The following is a 15,962-nucleotide window of genomic DNA, read 5'->3' as shown; positions in this document are numbered from 1 at the left end:
CCTCATACTTGTAAGAGCTCTTGCTGTGGAAATGGCTTTCGGCAGGTTTGACTTTCGCCTTTTGAAAGACTCGCTTGTGTTTGAAGAGAAGCATTGTCTTTGGACTCCTCCTGCTCCAAGCTGCAGGATTGTGGGAAATATAAAATGAATTGTGGGAAAAACCTTTATTTGTTCAGTTCATTGTTTGATGGCTTTACCTGTTCAGAATGAAAGGTGCAGAGGCTCGGATTACTTGTGTTTTTAGAGGAAATCTGCTCCTTTATTCACCAATCAATTTCCTAATCCTTATTCAGGGTGTCCGACTGTCCGCGGGGTCTTAAAAAGTATTAAAAGTTGATAAATCAATTTAGCGAAAATAAAGGCTATTAAAAAGTATTAATGGGCATTTTCCAAGGTATTACATTTTGTAGCTTGTTTTAAATAAGTATATAAATGGTCCAAAGAGGTTGTATTCTACAGTCTGCCTGAATGTAATCATTGCGTAGGTGTGTGGTGTGATTCTGTGTAGTTTATTTATGGCATCCCGTTGGATTTGACGTCATCTGAACAGGACATCGCACGCTCACTGCTTGATAGCGCGAAGGTCCGTTTACGCCGGTTGTTAAACAACATCGTTATGGGGAAATGCAAGTTTGCGTCCAAATGGTTGGAAGATAAGGAGGAAGGACAATCAATACTGTATATAGTAAATGTGGGGTAAAGTGTGTCGCTAATGTAACCGGTTCAAACTCCAAGTGGCGATGAGGTCTTAAGATGTATGGAAAGGGTCTTAGAAAAGGTCTTACATCTGACTTCAGGATTCCTGCATATACCCTGTTATTTCCCTCTGTTGGTTTTGTTCCTTTTTAACTGCAGCTTTTGATTTTATCCCCGAGTTTCTGTCTAACTCTCTCACTAAATGACATCTCAGGCAGGCATTACATTATTAGTACATCTCACTTTCATTAAGTCAGTCTTGAATCGCTTCCAACGGGTACATGTTATTGCACCTTCAGAAACATATTGAAAATGATGTTTAAGTGCAAAATTGTTGCAAAACTCTCTTCAAAAAAGTGTCATTTTTAAACCAAAAGACATGCAGTTTCAATTAGCTGTAGCCTGGCTTCTTATCAAGTTTTAAGATGTGAAACGAGTACTGTTGATTGCAAATGTAATTTCTGCTGCTAATTAATTAATTAATCTCTGTGAATTGACATTGAGAGCACTGAGGTTGTGAAAAAAAGAAAGCAACCTGTGCAATCTCACACTGCAGCAACATATATCCTGCTGTTGTTGTGAAGATACCTTATTATCTGTGTGAACACGCCATATTCAATTTGTCTCCTCTGCCAAAAGAAAATCAAGGCCCCCTTCCCAGCTCCTTTTGTGCTAGGAGTACAGACACAAAGCTCAGATGTTATGCAGACATTTGTATTCAGCGGCATGTTCAGCCCTGCTTCTGTTTGGGGCGGTTTAGACTGCCTGAAAGTGTCCCACCACCCATAGTGCTGCAGGGTGGAGTGGCGACAAGTGCAGGGCAGAGAGGGACCCGTGTGTGCTTTAGTAGACAAACTTATCTGCTGTATAGTGAAAACAAAATGGCGTTTGGCTGGTTTAATATCCCTCCCCAGAGTGAAAGCCAGCGGCGGGCAGACAGCTGGATTAGTATTCAGATGGCTGTGGACGGTCTGTTGGTGTTTGCCCCGTGGCTGTTGTCTCGCTGTCAGGTGAGCCAATGACACGTCAGAGCTCACCTCTCCGGCCTCAGCTGCTCCTGGCTGTAATGCGCTATGTCGCCAGCTCTCTCTACAGTCTGCCAGGGAAACAAACAGCTCCCATACATTTTTTAAACCAGATTTTTTTAATAGAATATAATTGGATGTTGAAACCCTCTTTAATAGTCACACATACACACACACACACACAGTGACATTACCTCTGCATTTAACCCATCCTAGTGCTACAGTAGGAGCAGTGGGCAGCTATTGCCCAGGGGGGGTGTTCGGTGCCTTGCTCAAGGGCACCACGGCAGGGCGAGGAGGTGAACTGTGACCTCCCCAAGTAGCAGTCCATACTCCATCTGTTAGGTCTGTTCAGGGACTTGAACCGGCGACCCTGCAGCTACCAGTCCAAGCCCCTACTGACTGAGTGAAACCAGAGCCCAGTCTGCTGTGATTGGTTGGCTGGCAGGTTCTGTTCTAATTGGTCAACCGCTTAGAGATGCCCAGCCTCTTAGCCTATCAAGTACAATGTGTTGGAGTGCTGGCCAATAGAAGCATGATTGTTACATATTGATGTCATTATGTTACAGAAATAAACAAAGGAGTCCAATGGAGGTGGGGGGGTGTGTGGGAGAGAAACTCCCTCTGGGGGGACCTTTGGGATGTTAGCTTCTGCAGACCATTTACAAACCTATACAACACAGGAAAGGGAAAACCTCCAAAAAGCCTAATAGGGTCGCTTTAAAGGCTTCATGTTCAGACATAGGGGTTGCATCTTGGCTAAAGTAGCCTCTAGTCCTTCCTTTCCAAAGTATACCACTAGAGCAGGTAAAACAGATTTGGTAGTAGAAGCTTCCGCCGTCATGGCACTCAGGACGTCATTGCTTCAATCGACCACGTTTCCCATTAACACTAAACGTCCAAGATGGCACCTTTTGTTCTTTTAATGTGACAATGGCGCTTCAAACTAGGTGTTGAAGTGCGATTGTTGCGGGGGGCTCTGGTGAAGCAGCATCTGCCTGTGGATGCTGATTCATTTTCCCCGTGGGAGCTTTAGGTGTGATGGAGCAGGTGAGAGGGGGTGAGAACTGAAGCCTGACTAACTTGGTCTGCTTCCCTTGTGGAGGTTGAGATCAAATGAAGCGCACTGTTCTGTCTGTCTGTCTTCTCCTCTTGTCCGTCTCCCCATTTTAATTTCTCTAAGTTTCTCTTTCAGTCTCCTCTCCCGCCCGATAAGTAGATTGACGACAGATGACTTGAGAGAGCTCAAAACTAATTTGAGTGCGACTCAGTCTGCATTGCAAGTCCACGCACAGGCGGGGATTTGTAAGAGCAGAATTAGATTTGAGCGCGAGGGAGGAGAGCTTCTTGAGCGTAGCGACGAGCGTGAGCGTGCATGAGGAATTGTGTAACTGCATTTGAGCCAGCAACAGGGATTCGTACGCTCGAAATGATTAAAGCTGCTCGCGCTCACTTTTGGCAGTCTGATTACCCTGAGCGCACACTAACCAGGAGCAGTCACTACTTCAATTACTTTCGAAATAAAAGCTTAAATAGGGAGTATTACCATCAGGTGGTGACAGGGAGCTGTATTCTTTTTGCAGCTGTGTTTTGGACGGTAGAGCAGGTTGTCCACGGGTCAAGATCTCCTTTAGCAAGAACCACCCCCCCCAAAAGTGCAAACCAGCAACTTGCATGGCAGCTCCTGTGTAAGAATTAGTCTGAAAAGGTGAATCACATTGTGAAGCACTTCGTCCCGTAAGGTAGGAAAGGTTAAGGTTCCGAATGCAGTCCATTTATCATTCACCCATAAACGCTCAAAATGCGTTGACACTGAAATCACGTTGAATATATTGGCTAATGGTCCAGCCATTATGGAAGAGTAATTCTGGTTCCGATTGCTTACAAGCTATGTTTCAAATCCGGCATGCAGCTTTGTTTAAACTTCTATTTCTTGAAATGTTTGAAACTGAGGTTCTGAAACAGATTTTTTTGTATACAACCATGATAAGAAAAATATTGATTATTGATAAATGTCTTTTTAGCATTTCTGCTCAAAAGGCTGTCTTATCGATATACTTCCCTCTCTGTATCTACATATTTTTCTGTCCTTTAGAGGCAGAATCTCTCATCTGTATTTCATCATTACTGCATTTCCCTCTCCCCTCCTCCTGTCCTCTGTCCGTCTTTCCATTCTTCCCCCCCCGTTGTGCAAAGGGATGCCTTTGATGCGCCGCTGATATCTGTTCACGCGGGTCATCATTAGCACTGTGTCGCTCTTTAAGCAGCGAGCAGGAAGCGAGATCAATAAAACGGCTGAACGGATGGATCTCTTAAGAGTCCTCCTCAGCCTGGAGAGATAAGGGATTGTTTTTGAATGGATGGCACTTTAAACAGTCACACAGGGAGGGCGGTGGATGTAGGAAGATCTGAACGCATCACAGCCAGTATTTAAAAGGCATTTACATTGAAAAGGTGGTCGAAGTTTGAAGAGAAATCTGTGAGCTGTCTGGAGTCGCTAGAAGACCGTGTTTCTGGAGAAGTTATGCTTTAACTTCTAATTAAATCCACTTTTAACCCTTGAATGATAATTCACATACATTATTCCTGTGAGCTTAAACAAAAGACAAAACTGAAATACCACGTAAACATGGCTTTATTCTCCCTTTTTGTATTTCCTTTGTGCTTGTTAACAGCCGTGTTGAGTTCAATGCCTCTCCAGTAAGCAGCTGTTTCTGCACAGCGGTACACATGCGGGGTGTTTATTTTATGCCAAACCCGAAATGGAGCCCAATTAAAATCATTTACATTATTAACATGTTCTTCTATCACATTCAGTACTTGACTGCATGGTGCTGTGAGGAACGTACATACAGAGTGTTAATTGTATGAATAGTAGATTAGATACTTATCATTACTGCTGCTGAGGTTAATCTTACATCAGCATTGACAACGATCTCTGACTGTGAACTGTTTTTGTAGTTACTATGGGATGCATTTTTCTAATTAGCTTTGTTTGTCTGGCTGCTTGTTCATTTGTCATTATCTCTATCAATACCGCTATCTGATTACTGGATTATAAAGATAACTGACCTGACTCATGAACTTTTACGAGTATAATGGGGCAAGGTATACACATTCTTAGTTTCATCTAATATTCGCTTTAATGTATTTGTTGCCGCATTTACGTGGTTTCAGATGTAGGAATCATCGGTTCCTAATTGGGATCAAAGATGTTAATACACATTTCAGGGCTCAGCGGATCTGTGCTCTTTCCACATTTTTACAACGATTTAACTCTTGTACACGCTAAGATCAGAAGAACGACTTTAATCTGCACAAATGGGACCATTTGAGGAGCACTTCAATGCAGCATTGACTTTAGCGAATGTCTGTGCTTCATTGTTGTTGTGGAATATTTTCCAAGGCCCATAACTTTGACCCAGTGTATCAGTTCAAACTGTCCTGACTGAGCACAGGCACCTGTAACCTTGGCTGCTGTGCTCTCAGTGTTTTGTCTCCCTGTTCCTGCCTGTTGGCGTCAGCTGATAGAGGTGTTATCATTCTATCTTGTTATGCAGCATGTTGATGATGCTCTCTGAACTAGCTAAATACATGGGTCTGGGGTAGAGTTCTTCAGAATTGACGTGGCAACTCTACCGTGAAGTCAGAACCTCTGACTCTTGGACTTGTGATGTGAATCCTCCGGCCGTTAACTCCAAATAAACCATCATGTGTTTGACATCAAAGCTACTGCTCCTACCGTGTCTCCTTCCTGAGTCGGTGACTCCCACTGCATAGCTACACAGAAGTTTCCTCTACAATTGTGATCTAAAGTGCCATTCTAGTTTGTATCGAATAATATAAAGTAAAATGTAGCTCTGTGTACCCTAAACTAATAATAACATAATATTTTCAGGAAATCAGGAATACGTTAAATAGTATTCCTGAAAAATATTAAAGCAGAAGTAAATCCTACTGCTCACTTTTGCTTTTCGGAAAGACTTTGTGTTCACGTATCAACATGTAGCCATCCTCAAGGACATACCACCTAAAAGTGTGTTGAGGTGTTTTGTCGTCACGTTGCTATGTTAACAGCAGCGTGTTGCTAACACTAACCTGAGCTGAAATAAAGGAAGTCTGAGCCACAGAGTCACAGGAAATCAGCTCAAGGTGCCACAGTCAGGGAGCAAAGTTCCGAAAAGTCTGTTATGATCACACACACACACACACACACACACACACACACACACACACACACACACACACACACACACACACACACACACACACACACACACACACACACTCACTCTCACTGCTAAGAACGCCACCTCTTCAACACATTCTGTATCACCTCTACTTTCATCACCTCAAGGTGTATATTCTAAAGTGCATTTGTTATGCAATGTAACATCCGCAGAATAATGACAGCAATGTTCAATTGGTTTCCATTCAGAGCAGACTGGGCTGGTTTCAGACAGCGGGTGAAAGAGGTGCTGCAGCACAGACAGAACAAATAAAGAGCTTTTTGAACATTAAAGCATGGAGACATGTCACTGTAGAGGCACAACATACAAATATGAACCTGGTTATAGATTTTTTTTTTTTTAAAGTAAGTTGAAGTAGGTAAGGGAATAGAGGTGTCTGGTTTAACACTCACCTGATCCTCTGGGCAGTCTTGTTGAAAGTGCATAATGTAGTCCGCCTCTTCACAGCTGCGTCCGTCTGGCTTTTTTCTTTTTGCACCTTGTTTCTTGTGAACCAGTGATAACTAAGATCCCTCTTATTATTGATCCTATGCCTTGTTTTAAAGTACAGAATGCTGGATCATTAACATTTTGTTTTCAGTTGCAGGAGAAACTAGACTGTTTTTCTTGTAGGAGGAATTTTAGTTTATAATTGTCTCGTTATATCATGCTGTTGGATGTACAGTTGCAAGAAAAAGAACCCTTTGGAATGACCTGGATTTCTGCATAAGTTGGACATAAAATGTGTTCTGATCTTCATCTAAGTCACAACAATAGACAAACACAGTCTGCTTAAACTAATACCACACAAACAATGATATGTTTTCATGTTTTTATTGAACACACCATGTAAACATTCACAGTGCAGGGTGGACAAAGTATGTGAACCCCTAGGCTAAAGACTTCTTCAAGAGCTAATTGGAGTCAGGAGTCAGCCAATCAATGAGACGAGATTGGAGGTGTTGGTTAAAGCTGCCCTGCCCTATAAAAAATACACACCAGTTTTGAATTAGCTATTCTTAAGAAGCATTGCCAGATGTGAACCATGCCTCGCACAAAAGAGCTCTCAGAAGACCTACGATTAAGAATTGTTGACTTGCATAAAGCTGGAAAGGGTTACAAAAGTATCTCTGAAAGCCTTGATGTTCATCAGTTGTTAGAGATTTCAAGGGATATCTAGTCCGCTTTTCAAATCTCCGCGCGTCCCTATCAAGCTGGTTAATACAGGAAGGAATCCAGAGCTACCAAATAACCGTTACTTTAATGATAATATGACAATACAAATACAATCAATACAGTACAAATTCAACACAGTTAATCCCTGGGATCCTGAGTTTACCTGCACGTGAGCCAGCCAGAGGAAAGAGGCTGAACACCGCGTGTGTGTCTGTTTATACTATTTGACAATGGGAGGAGTTATCAGATCCTCCCATTTGGAGCTCATTGATTGGCCGCCCAAATATCACAGACACCTCCGACCTTAGGTTTCCCCAACCACTGTAGCCAGATAAGTTGAATGCAAATCAGGACATGCTCTCACCTTCCCCCATCTTCCTTTGTCCTCAAAAACACATGTCAACAGGCCCCATATCCAGCTCACAGTTTTACCCAAATTATTCCCATTTTAAGCTTATCCATAGTTTGCTAACATGAATAAATACAAATATAACTCTACAAATCCCCCTTTTTATCTCCTTCTCCAGAGATAAACTTAGACAAGGCATTTTGAAATATACCCACTGTCATTATTTTCTACTGTGTCCGTAAATCCATCCGAAGCTGGTATTCAGAGTACTTGAAACCTTCATGGAGACAGAACATCACTTTCCATGGCAGTGAAGGAACCATGAGGGGGTAGCTGAGTGCTAGAATCATCAGCCCCCCCCCCCCCCCCCCCCCTCGGAGGAATAGCCCACAAGGACAGCTAATAGGGAGGGGGAGATGCAGCTTTCCCTTCACGGGTAGAACTGATCAGAGCGAAGTAGACTCCTCTGCTGCCTCGAAAAGTCCCCTGTGCCGTCCTGGCTTGCCGTGTCTTTGTCCCCCCCGATCCGCTGACAGCAGCTTCTGGGCTGCCTGCTAGAGAGATGTCTTCCTCCTCCTCGTCCTCCGGCCCGCTGATGGCGGCTTCCGGGTCGATGCTGTAGAGATGTCTCCAGGGTCCTCCTTCTCCGGCCCGCTGATGATGCCTCCCGGGTCGTCTGCTGTAAGGATGCCTCCAGGGTCCTGCTCCTCCAGTCCGCTGCTTCCGAGTAGTCCACGTCTGCCAGGGCCACGTCCGTCCTGATGTCGTCCCCTGGTCCTAGCAGGTGGTTTCCCCGCCGCACACTGGCTCCCGTGGTACGAGCTGTCCCCCTTTTCTCCCAGGCAGACGGCATAAGAGGTCCGCTGGGTCACTCGGTCGGGGCCGGAGAGCCTGGGGTTGAGCCACTTTGTCCTGATGACTTTCAGCCAGACGAACTCTGCTGTGTCGGCCTCGTGCTTCTCGGGTCCCCCTTTTGGCGCCAGCGACCTGTGTGGAGAAATCTGATACAACTCCCTCAAGCCTACGCTCAGCTGTTTTGACCCACTTGGAGCCTCTTGGTGGGGTGTCTTGAAACAACAGCCGTCTGTGAACAGGTTTTCTAAATTAATTGTAGACCTCCTATCTGCCGGTGCAGCTTCAGAATCTTAATACTTGGATTGTGCCAACTAAATAAGAACCCCAACATCTTTAGGTAAACTAAATAACATATTTCAATAGCTCTGAATTTCTGACAAGCATCTGTGTTTATTTTTAAATGAAATCCTATTTAAAATCCAAATATAATATGAACTGCTAATGTTTCTGGTAAAGAAACACACTAATGTTATGGATTCAAAAACAACCAAAATCACGATGCTAACAAAGTGAATGATTTCCTGGTGATACTGCTCTTACCTGTCAGTGCTTAGATATTATCACGCTGAAAAAATGAATACAGAATTCCAACAAACTGTCATCAAATGTCTTTCTATTCTAAATTTAGATGAAATGTATATCCCTATAATGACCTAAATAATAAAGTCTATGGCTTTTACTCCTTTACCAGGCTAGTTACATGATGTTGTCTAAATTAAATTCTGTCTCAATACACTACTATGTTTTAGCTTTAACTGTAATATGTTCTTTCTACATTTCAAACCTCAGTTACTCTAATGTCTGTTAAAATATTACAAAATTGTTTCATTATCACAGGTCAACTTCTTCGGTTTCACAGTAGCCCCTTGGCCACTGCTTCTTTGTTACCTGCTATAATTCAAATCAATATTTAGAAACATCTCAACATTCATCAAACAGTATCTTATCCCCAGATATGGAGCAGGTTAATTACATTCAATGCTCAGTTTGAACATCTGGGTTGGGGCGGAAGGTTTCTGTCAATCCTTAAAAGAAAAATTTAAATTGTGAATTTTACAGCCATGTTGACATTTATACAATATACACACTCCCCCCTTTTTACACATGAAATCATGTGTAACAAAACCCTGTAATGGGAGGGGAACAAAAACTGTCAGGTAATTGGTTAGGGACATAACGAACATTATTTACAATTTGACATCCATTATCATTATTTCCACAGTAAACACTTCAGTGAAAAGAAGTGTTCCTCTCCGTCCTTCAGGCCTAAAATAAACAGAATCTTCAGATTTTAGTTTCACATTTGCAAACCGCCAACTCATGTCAGAGGAAAATATCACATGTGCGGTTTCCCCTTTTTGTGGAATTTTTAGGAAACCTCTCGTTTCCCTTGGAGCTCCAAAATAATATGTTAGTCCAAAAACATGCTTGGTTGGTTATTGTTTTAGAATCATGCAGTTACACTGATCACATGCCGGCATTCATTCACACTCACACTGTCTGGTTGTCATGTCAAGTTTGGTCAGGTCCACCCCAGAGTCAGTCATCCACAGTGCCTTGTGAAGTTACACTGTCGGTCAGGGTCAAAGGTCAGTTGGTCTCCGTCTTTTTTGGCCATGTGTCGTGCTCTGCAGAGACTTTGACATTTCAGCATAGGCCAGTATCCTTTGTCTACAAAAATATGTCACGATTTCAACTATGATTTTCAAGATGATTCTCACTTGTCATTGGGACTTCCGCCTCCCACTTTTCCTGAAACTTGGTACAAAACTCACTTCCTTCGAGTACTACTACTACTGCAATCCATTTACACCTAAATAGTATTAAAATGTCTAATGAGCTATTTCAGAAACTTGTGTACAATAACTATTATCTTGAGTCCAAACATTACTAGGATCTGTGTCGCTCTGCATTTCATAGCTCATTATAATTCTGGTCTACTTAAAAAACAATGATAAACTCTTTAGCAGTGTGTGGAACCTTGGGTGTCCGAACATGCAACAATTACTCCCTCCTTTATCAAGGATTTAAACCTATGGTAATAACTATGCTACAATGGTGAAATCAACACTTTAGATTGGAATGTTATATGTGACTTGGCACCAGCTCCCTCTTTAACATTATTAATACAAATAAAGATTTGTCTTATAGAGTGGTTCCTAAAACTATCCTTTTAATGGTGATCAATATTGTAACCAATGAGATCACTACTTTATTCACACGTGAATAAAAATGTCTTAAAGAATGATTTGTTAACATGATGAAAATATTTAAGAATATGGTTCTACTCTGTCAGTGTGTTTTAGGATGATTATCATGTTACTTTAATAGTTTCCTCTTTACTGCTATTTTTAATTTACCAAATGATTAATAAATCTTTCTGTCTTTACGTATTTATGAAGTTAATTCAAGTTATTTAAATGTGCGTTTCGTGAATAAGTGTGTTTATGTGTAACTCACTCATTCCCGTTCTCCTTTCCTCCTCCCCTGGTTTTTTCAAGCCGTGACCCCGGCCTCCTCACTTCTAATCGACCATGCCAACTCCTCTGATTCTGTCTTCTCTTCAGTCCATCAGCTGTTGAATCCATCCACTGTAACTTTTTTAGGCAGCCATTGGCCCAGTTACATCCGCAGCCCCATCATGCCACTGTTGTTGCACTCCTCCTTTACAGTCTCTCTGCTGTTTTTATGGAGGGCGGATTCTGCTCTCATGTCTATCGTGCCAAATCTCGCGGCGCAGTTTGGAACTTCATGTCCTGTTTGAGGGACCGATGAGAGTTTGCCTCTTTGTCAGCATGCTGGTTTGGTTCTGGATGCCACAGGTGGAGATAGTTCTGGCTGCAGTCTTGATGTAGTCTTGTTGTTGTTGTTGGTTCAGCTCTGGTTCTCTGTCTGTACGATGGAGAAGGAGGAGTCTCCTGTTGGGTTAGGTCTTTTTGTCTGCTTGGAGGGTCGGGATCAAAGCCTTTCTAACTCAGAGGGGGAGTCCAGGTCCCGGTACACATTACCTATAAGAAGTCTAGCACACTGATGTTAAATAAATCCAACCCTTTCCACTCTGTCTCTTTCTAATCATACTATCTGTCTTAGTTGTTAAATGCCATCTAAACAACATAATTAATGTCTACTAATGATATTACAAAAACTCACTCCAAAAATTGTTTCATCCATTGTTACATATTTACCCAACACAACTCTGAAATACTTACATGTTTCCAGCATCACATATTCCACACACTATGAAAGAACATTCTCCATATCTTCTCTCATTTTAAATCCCACTGTTACTTCGAACAATAGTAAACCTGCAGAGCACACCAATCGGATCACAGTAATGAAATTTGAATCAAGTGTAGGCCTATGTCTTCTTTCTGAACATTTATTTATATTGTCTAAATTTGCAAACAGTTCGAGTGTAAAATGTGTTTTGCACAATGTATTTACACTCTACAGATTCTTGAGTTTACTCATCTCCTGGTGCTGTCGTTGTAAAAAATGTTCAATTCCTTATTGTTTTGTACCAGTTGTTCTAATTAATATACTGGGCTATTGTCGTTGTTTCTATTAACGTGCTTCCCGTCTTCAATACCGGCCAGCAATGTAATGACTAAACTCTAAGCTCGAAAAATGTCCAGGGTGTGATACCCCCTTTCAGCCGCTTGATGGCAGCAGCAGAAGTTTCAAGGGTGTGATACCCCCTTTCAGCCACTAGATGGCAGCAGCAGAAGTTTACAGACAAAGGGAAACGCTCTCCCTCGATTTAACATATAACAGAGCTCTGGCTTTTAGCTTTCAGCCTTGGTCTGTTATTTAACCCCAGTTTTAAACGGCAACCCGATCTGATATATCGAGTTTCCAGGTTTTGTCGTGCAGGAATCAAACCTCGCATCCAAACAAACTGCACCGTCTCCACGCCACTCAGGAATAAACTACCTGCAGATCCGCGGCAAACTGCTCTATTTACGTCACGCAGGACTTTCCGTCTACCTGGCGATCAACGTTTACGTTTTGTATATAACTTTCCGAACATAGTAAAATATGCATTGTATATTCCATTTAAACTTTAAAAACACTGTGAAACGCCTACAGACAATCCTAAAGTTTTAGCGTATCCAATTACAGACAGTCGAATTTCATAACGTCTGCGTACCTTATTTGCAGAGTTGCAGAGTCCTGCCGATTGTCTGAGATGTTTGAAAGCGTCTGAATTCTTCCTCAGCTTCGTTATATCTGGACGTCGAGGTCACCATTTTGTTAGAGATTTCAAGGGATATCTAGTCCGCTTTTCAAATCTCCGCGCGTCCCTATCAAGCTGGTTAATACAGGAAGGAATCCAGAGCTACCAAATAACCGTTACTTTAATGATAATATGACAATACAAATACAATCAATACAGTACAAATTCAACACAGTTAATCCCTGGGATCCCAAATTTACCTGCACGTGAGCCAGCCAGAGGAAAGAGGCTGAACACCGCGTGTGTGTCTGTTTATACTATTTGACAATGGGAGGAGTTATCAGATCCTCCCATTTGGAGCTCATTGATTGGCCGCCCAAATATCACAGACACCTCCGACCTTAGGTTTCCCCAACCACTGTAGCCAGATAAGTTGAATGCAAATCAGGACATGCTCTCACCTTCCCCCATCTTCCTTTGTCCTAAAAAAACATGTCAACAGGCCCCATATCCAGCTCACAGTTTTACCCAAATTATTCCCATTTTAAGCTTATCCATAGTTTGCTAACATGAATAAATACAAATATAACTCTACACAGTCCACAGTAAGACACATTGTCTATAAATGGAGAAAGTTCAGCACTGTTGCTACTCTCCCTAGGAGTGGCCGTCCTGTAAAGATGACTGCAAGAGCACAGCGCAGAATGCTCAATGAGGTGAAGAAGAGTCCTAGAGTGTCAGCTAGAGACTTAAAGAAATCTCTGGCACATGCTAACATCTCTGTTGACGAATCTACGATACGTAAAACACTGAACAAGAATGGAGTTCATGGGAGGACACCACGGAGGAAGCCACTGCTGTCCAGAAAAAACATTGCTGCACGTTTGAAGTTTGCAAAAGAGCACCTGGATGTTCCACAGCACTACTGGCAACATATTCTGTGGACAAATGAAACCAAAGTTGAGTTGTTTGGAAGGAACACACAACGCTATGTGTGGAGAATCCAAAGGGTTCTTGCAACTGTATATAAGACAGGTCAAACCAACATGCCAAATATGCATAACTTTGACTTGTTGACTAATATATGTATGGCTGAAGCTGCAGTTGTTACCTACACACAGGACTTCAAATGCTCCAAGTTCTCCCAGTTTTCCCTCCTCTCTTCTCTATTCATCAGTGTGTTTTCTCTTTTTGATGGTCTCTTCCTCCCTTCTGTCCACAGCTGCTTCCTGTCGCTGCTCCTCGTGGCCGCTGTGGTTTGGAAGATCAAACAGAGCTGCTGGGCGTCACGGCGACGAGAGGTAAGTCAGACTCAACCTACGTAAAAACAAATATTGATTTTGGATACTCTAGGTCAGGGTGTCAAAATCAAGGCCCGGGGGCCAAATCCGGACCGTGACTTCATTTTATGTGGCCCCACAAGAGCTTGCAAAGAATATAATGTTTGTAATACGGTTACATGCCGATTTACAGAAGCTCGTTGCCCATAAACTGTCCCACAATGCATCTCAAATGTGACTTTTTTTTATCAGAATGTGACTTTTTTTTCTTCAAAATATACCTTTTTTCTTAGAATTTGCATTTTTCTCCAAATCTGACTTTTTTTTTCAAAATGTTTTTTTTTTTTTTTAAATGTCACTTGTTTTTTTATGTTGGCTTTTTTTTCTCCAGAATTTGGCTTTTCTTTTTAAATCATTTTGTGACATTGACACTGAAGAGACTTGCAATTATTGGCCCTAGACTTCTGATTTCAGACGTAGTTAATTATGAAGTTATTACCCTATCCGATAATCATCCAATGCAGGGGCAATAATGTAATATAATACATTATTTTATATATGTTACATATTTATATACAGTATGTATTTTTATATAGTCTTATATATAAAACTGGCCCTTGAGTGCAACCATGATGCTAATGTGGCCCGAGATGAAATTGAGTTTGACACCCCTGCTCTAGGTAAATGGACAACCACCAGGACACAGTTGGTGTTCAGATGTGTTGAAGCTTGACGTTTTTAGTCAATGAATAAAGAATAATTTGCACAGGTTTCACTCCTGGCAGTATAAAAATACTCCAGAACTCAGAGGGCCCTGCATCACATCACACATGTATTCCTGCAATAACGTTACAATATTAGTTACTAAGACAGTGATAGAAGCGTAATCATTGCGATGACTTTAGCCTGAACTGAATTGGAAACCCATGAACTTTAATAACCAAGGCACATTTTCAGAAAACTGTTTTAGTTCGCTTTTTTCTTAGAGACCCCTTTTGTCGTGACGCTGCAAGATGCATTGTCACTTTGTCTTCTTCTGAATGTGTTTCATGCCTTACATGGATGCAGAAAGTGTGATTTTTCATTTCACACATCTCTATGTAGAGGTTCTTATTATTATAAATCATCCCCTGCTGAATGCGTCTCCACTCTAGTGCTGAAAATTGACACTTTACAAATGTTGTGCCATTCAAAATGTCATTTTTTAAATTCAAAACCATTGAAAAATGATATTACATTAGTGGTCTACCTTCTGTATTTAAAAAAAGCTCTTGATGTTATGAGTTGTAAATGGCCCAAAAAACAGTGATAAAATATTCAGATTCAGTCTCTTTATCTGAACAGAGTTAAATGACTCTCGTCAAGCATGCAAATAGTCGTATTTTCCAAATTCTTGACTATTATCTTTTTATTTATGCGATGAAATAGTCTGGTTAGGCAGGGTCAATTTCTGTAACTGAAGAAAGAATATGTAAATTTAGATTTCTGGGTCCGATTGATAAATAGTTAATTACATCAATTGCTTTTTGTACGTCACACAATTAACTCCAATTGAACAGAGATGAGTCAATGTTTTAATTTCTGGAGCAAAGACCCAATGCATTGGCTTAGCATTGTGGGAACAGAGCATACACCTTTAATGTATTCACTTTAGTCCTTTTTTTCCTTTATTTGAAGTGCAGCCATTTTCTGACAGACTGGTACTGAGGGACTCGCTCTGATGTTTTTCAGAGAAGAAAGAAAACAAATCTTAAATTACATAAACTGCAGTCCATTCATCATAGAACAGCATACATCCTGAGCAGGATGCAGGCTCACCTCAAATTATTGTCTGTTTTAATGAAATTGTTAGGATTTTGTTAATTGGCTTGTCAAACCATTTAGCAGAATTTTCCTTTAATGCACTCGTTTTAAAAAGAAAATATGTACCTTTTTAGACATTGCAAACTTTCAATAAATGCAGAGGAAGAGCAATTTAATTCAAAACCTTAGGATGTGTTTATGGATAAACAAACTCAGCATTTCCTTTTGAGCTGTCATTCATTGACAGGAAATAACTGACGTGCAGTGACTGTTATTAATTGTTCTTATGGCTCAGCACAAGGTGTCTTTCAAGCCGCATGGAGTAAACTGAAAACAAGTTAGAAAAAGGACTGAAGACAAGAGGCCAAAGCA

General features: G+C 41.4%; 1 protein-coding gene across 1 annotated transcript in view; it reads left to right on the top strand.

Moving 5' to 3' along the window:
• atrn (attractin) overlaps positions 1-15,962 on the top strand; it is a 166,361-nt gene that overhangs the window by 98,902 nt on the left and 51,497 nt on the right. Inside the window, 1 exon segment of the mRNA XM_034235325.1 lies at positions 13,730-13,808. Within this exon segment, the coding sequence (XP_034091216.1) occupies positions 13,730-13,808 (79 nt within the window).

Source organism: Gymnodraco acuticeps, unplaced genomic scaffold, assembly GCF_902827175.1.
Source record: "Gymnodraco acuticeps unplaced genomic scaffold, fGymAcu1.1, whole genome shotgun sequence".
NCBI lineage: Eukaryota > Metazoa > Chordata > Actinopteri > Perciformes > Bathydraconidae > Gymnodraco > Gymnodraco acuticeps.
The sequence above is the reverse complement of the archived record's forward strand: the minus strand, read 5'-3'. Positions and strand labels throughout refer to the sequence as shown.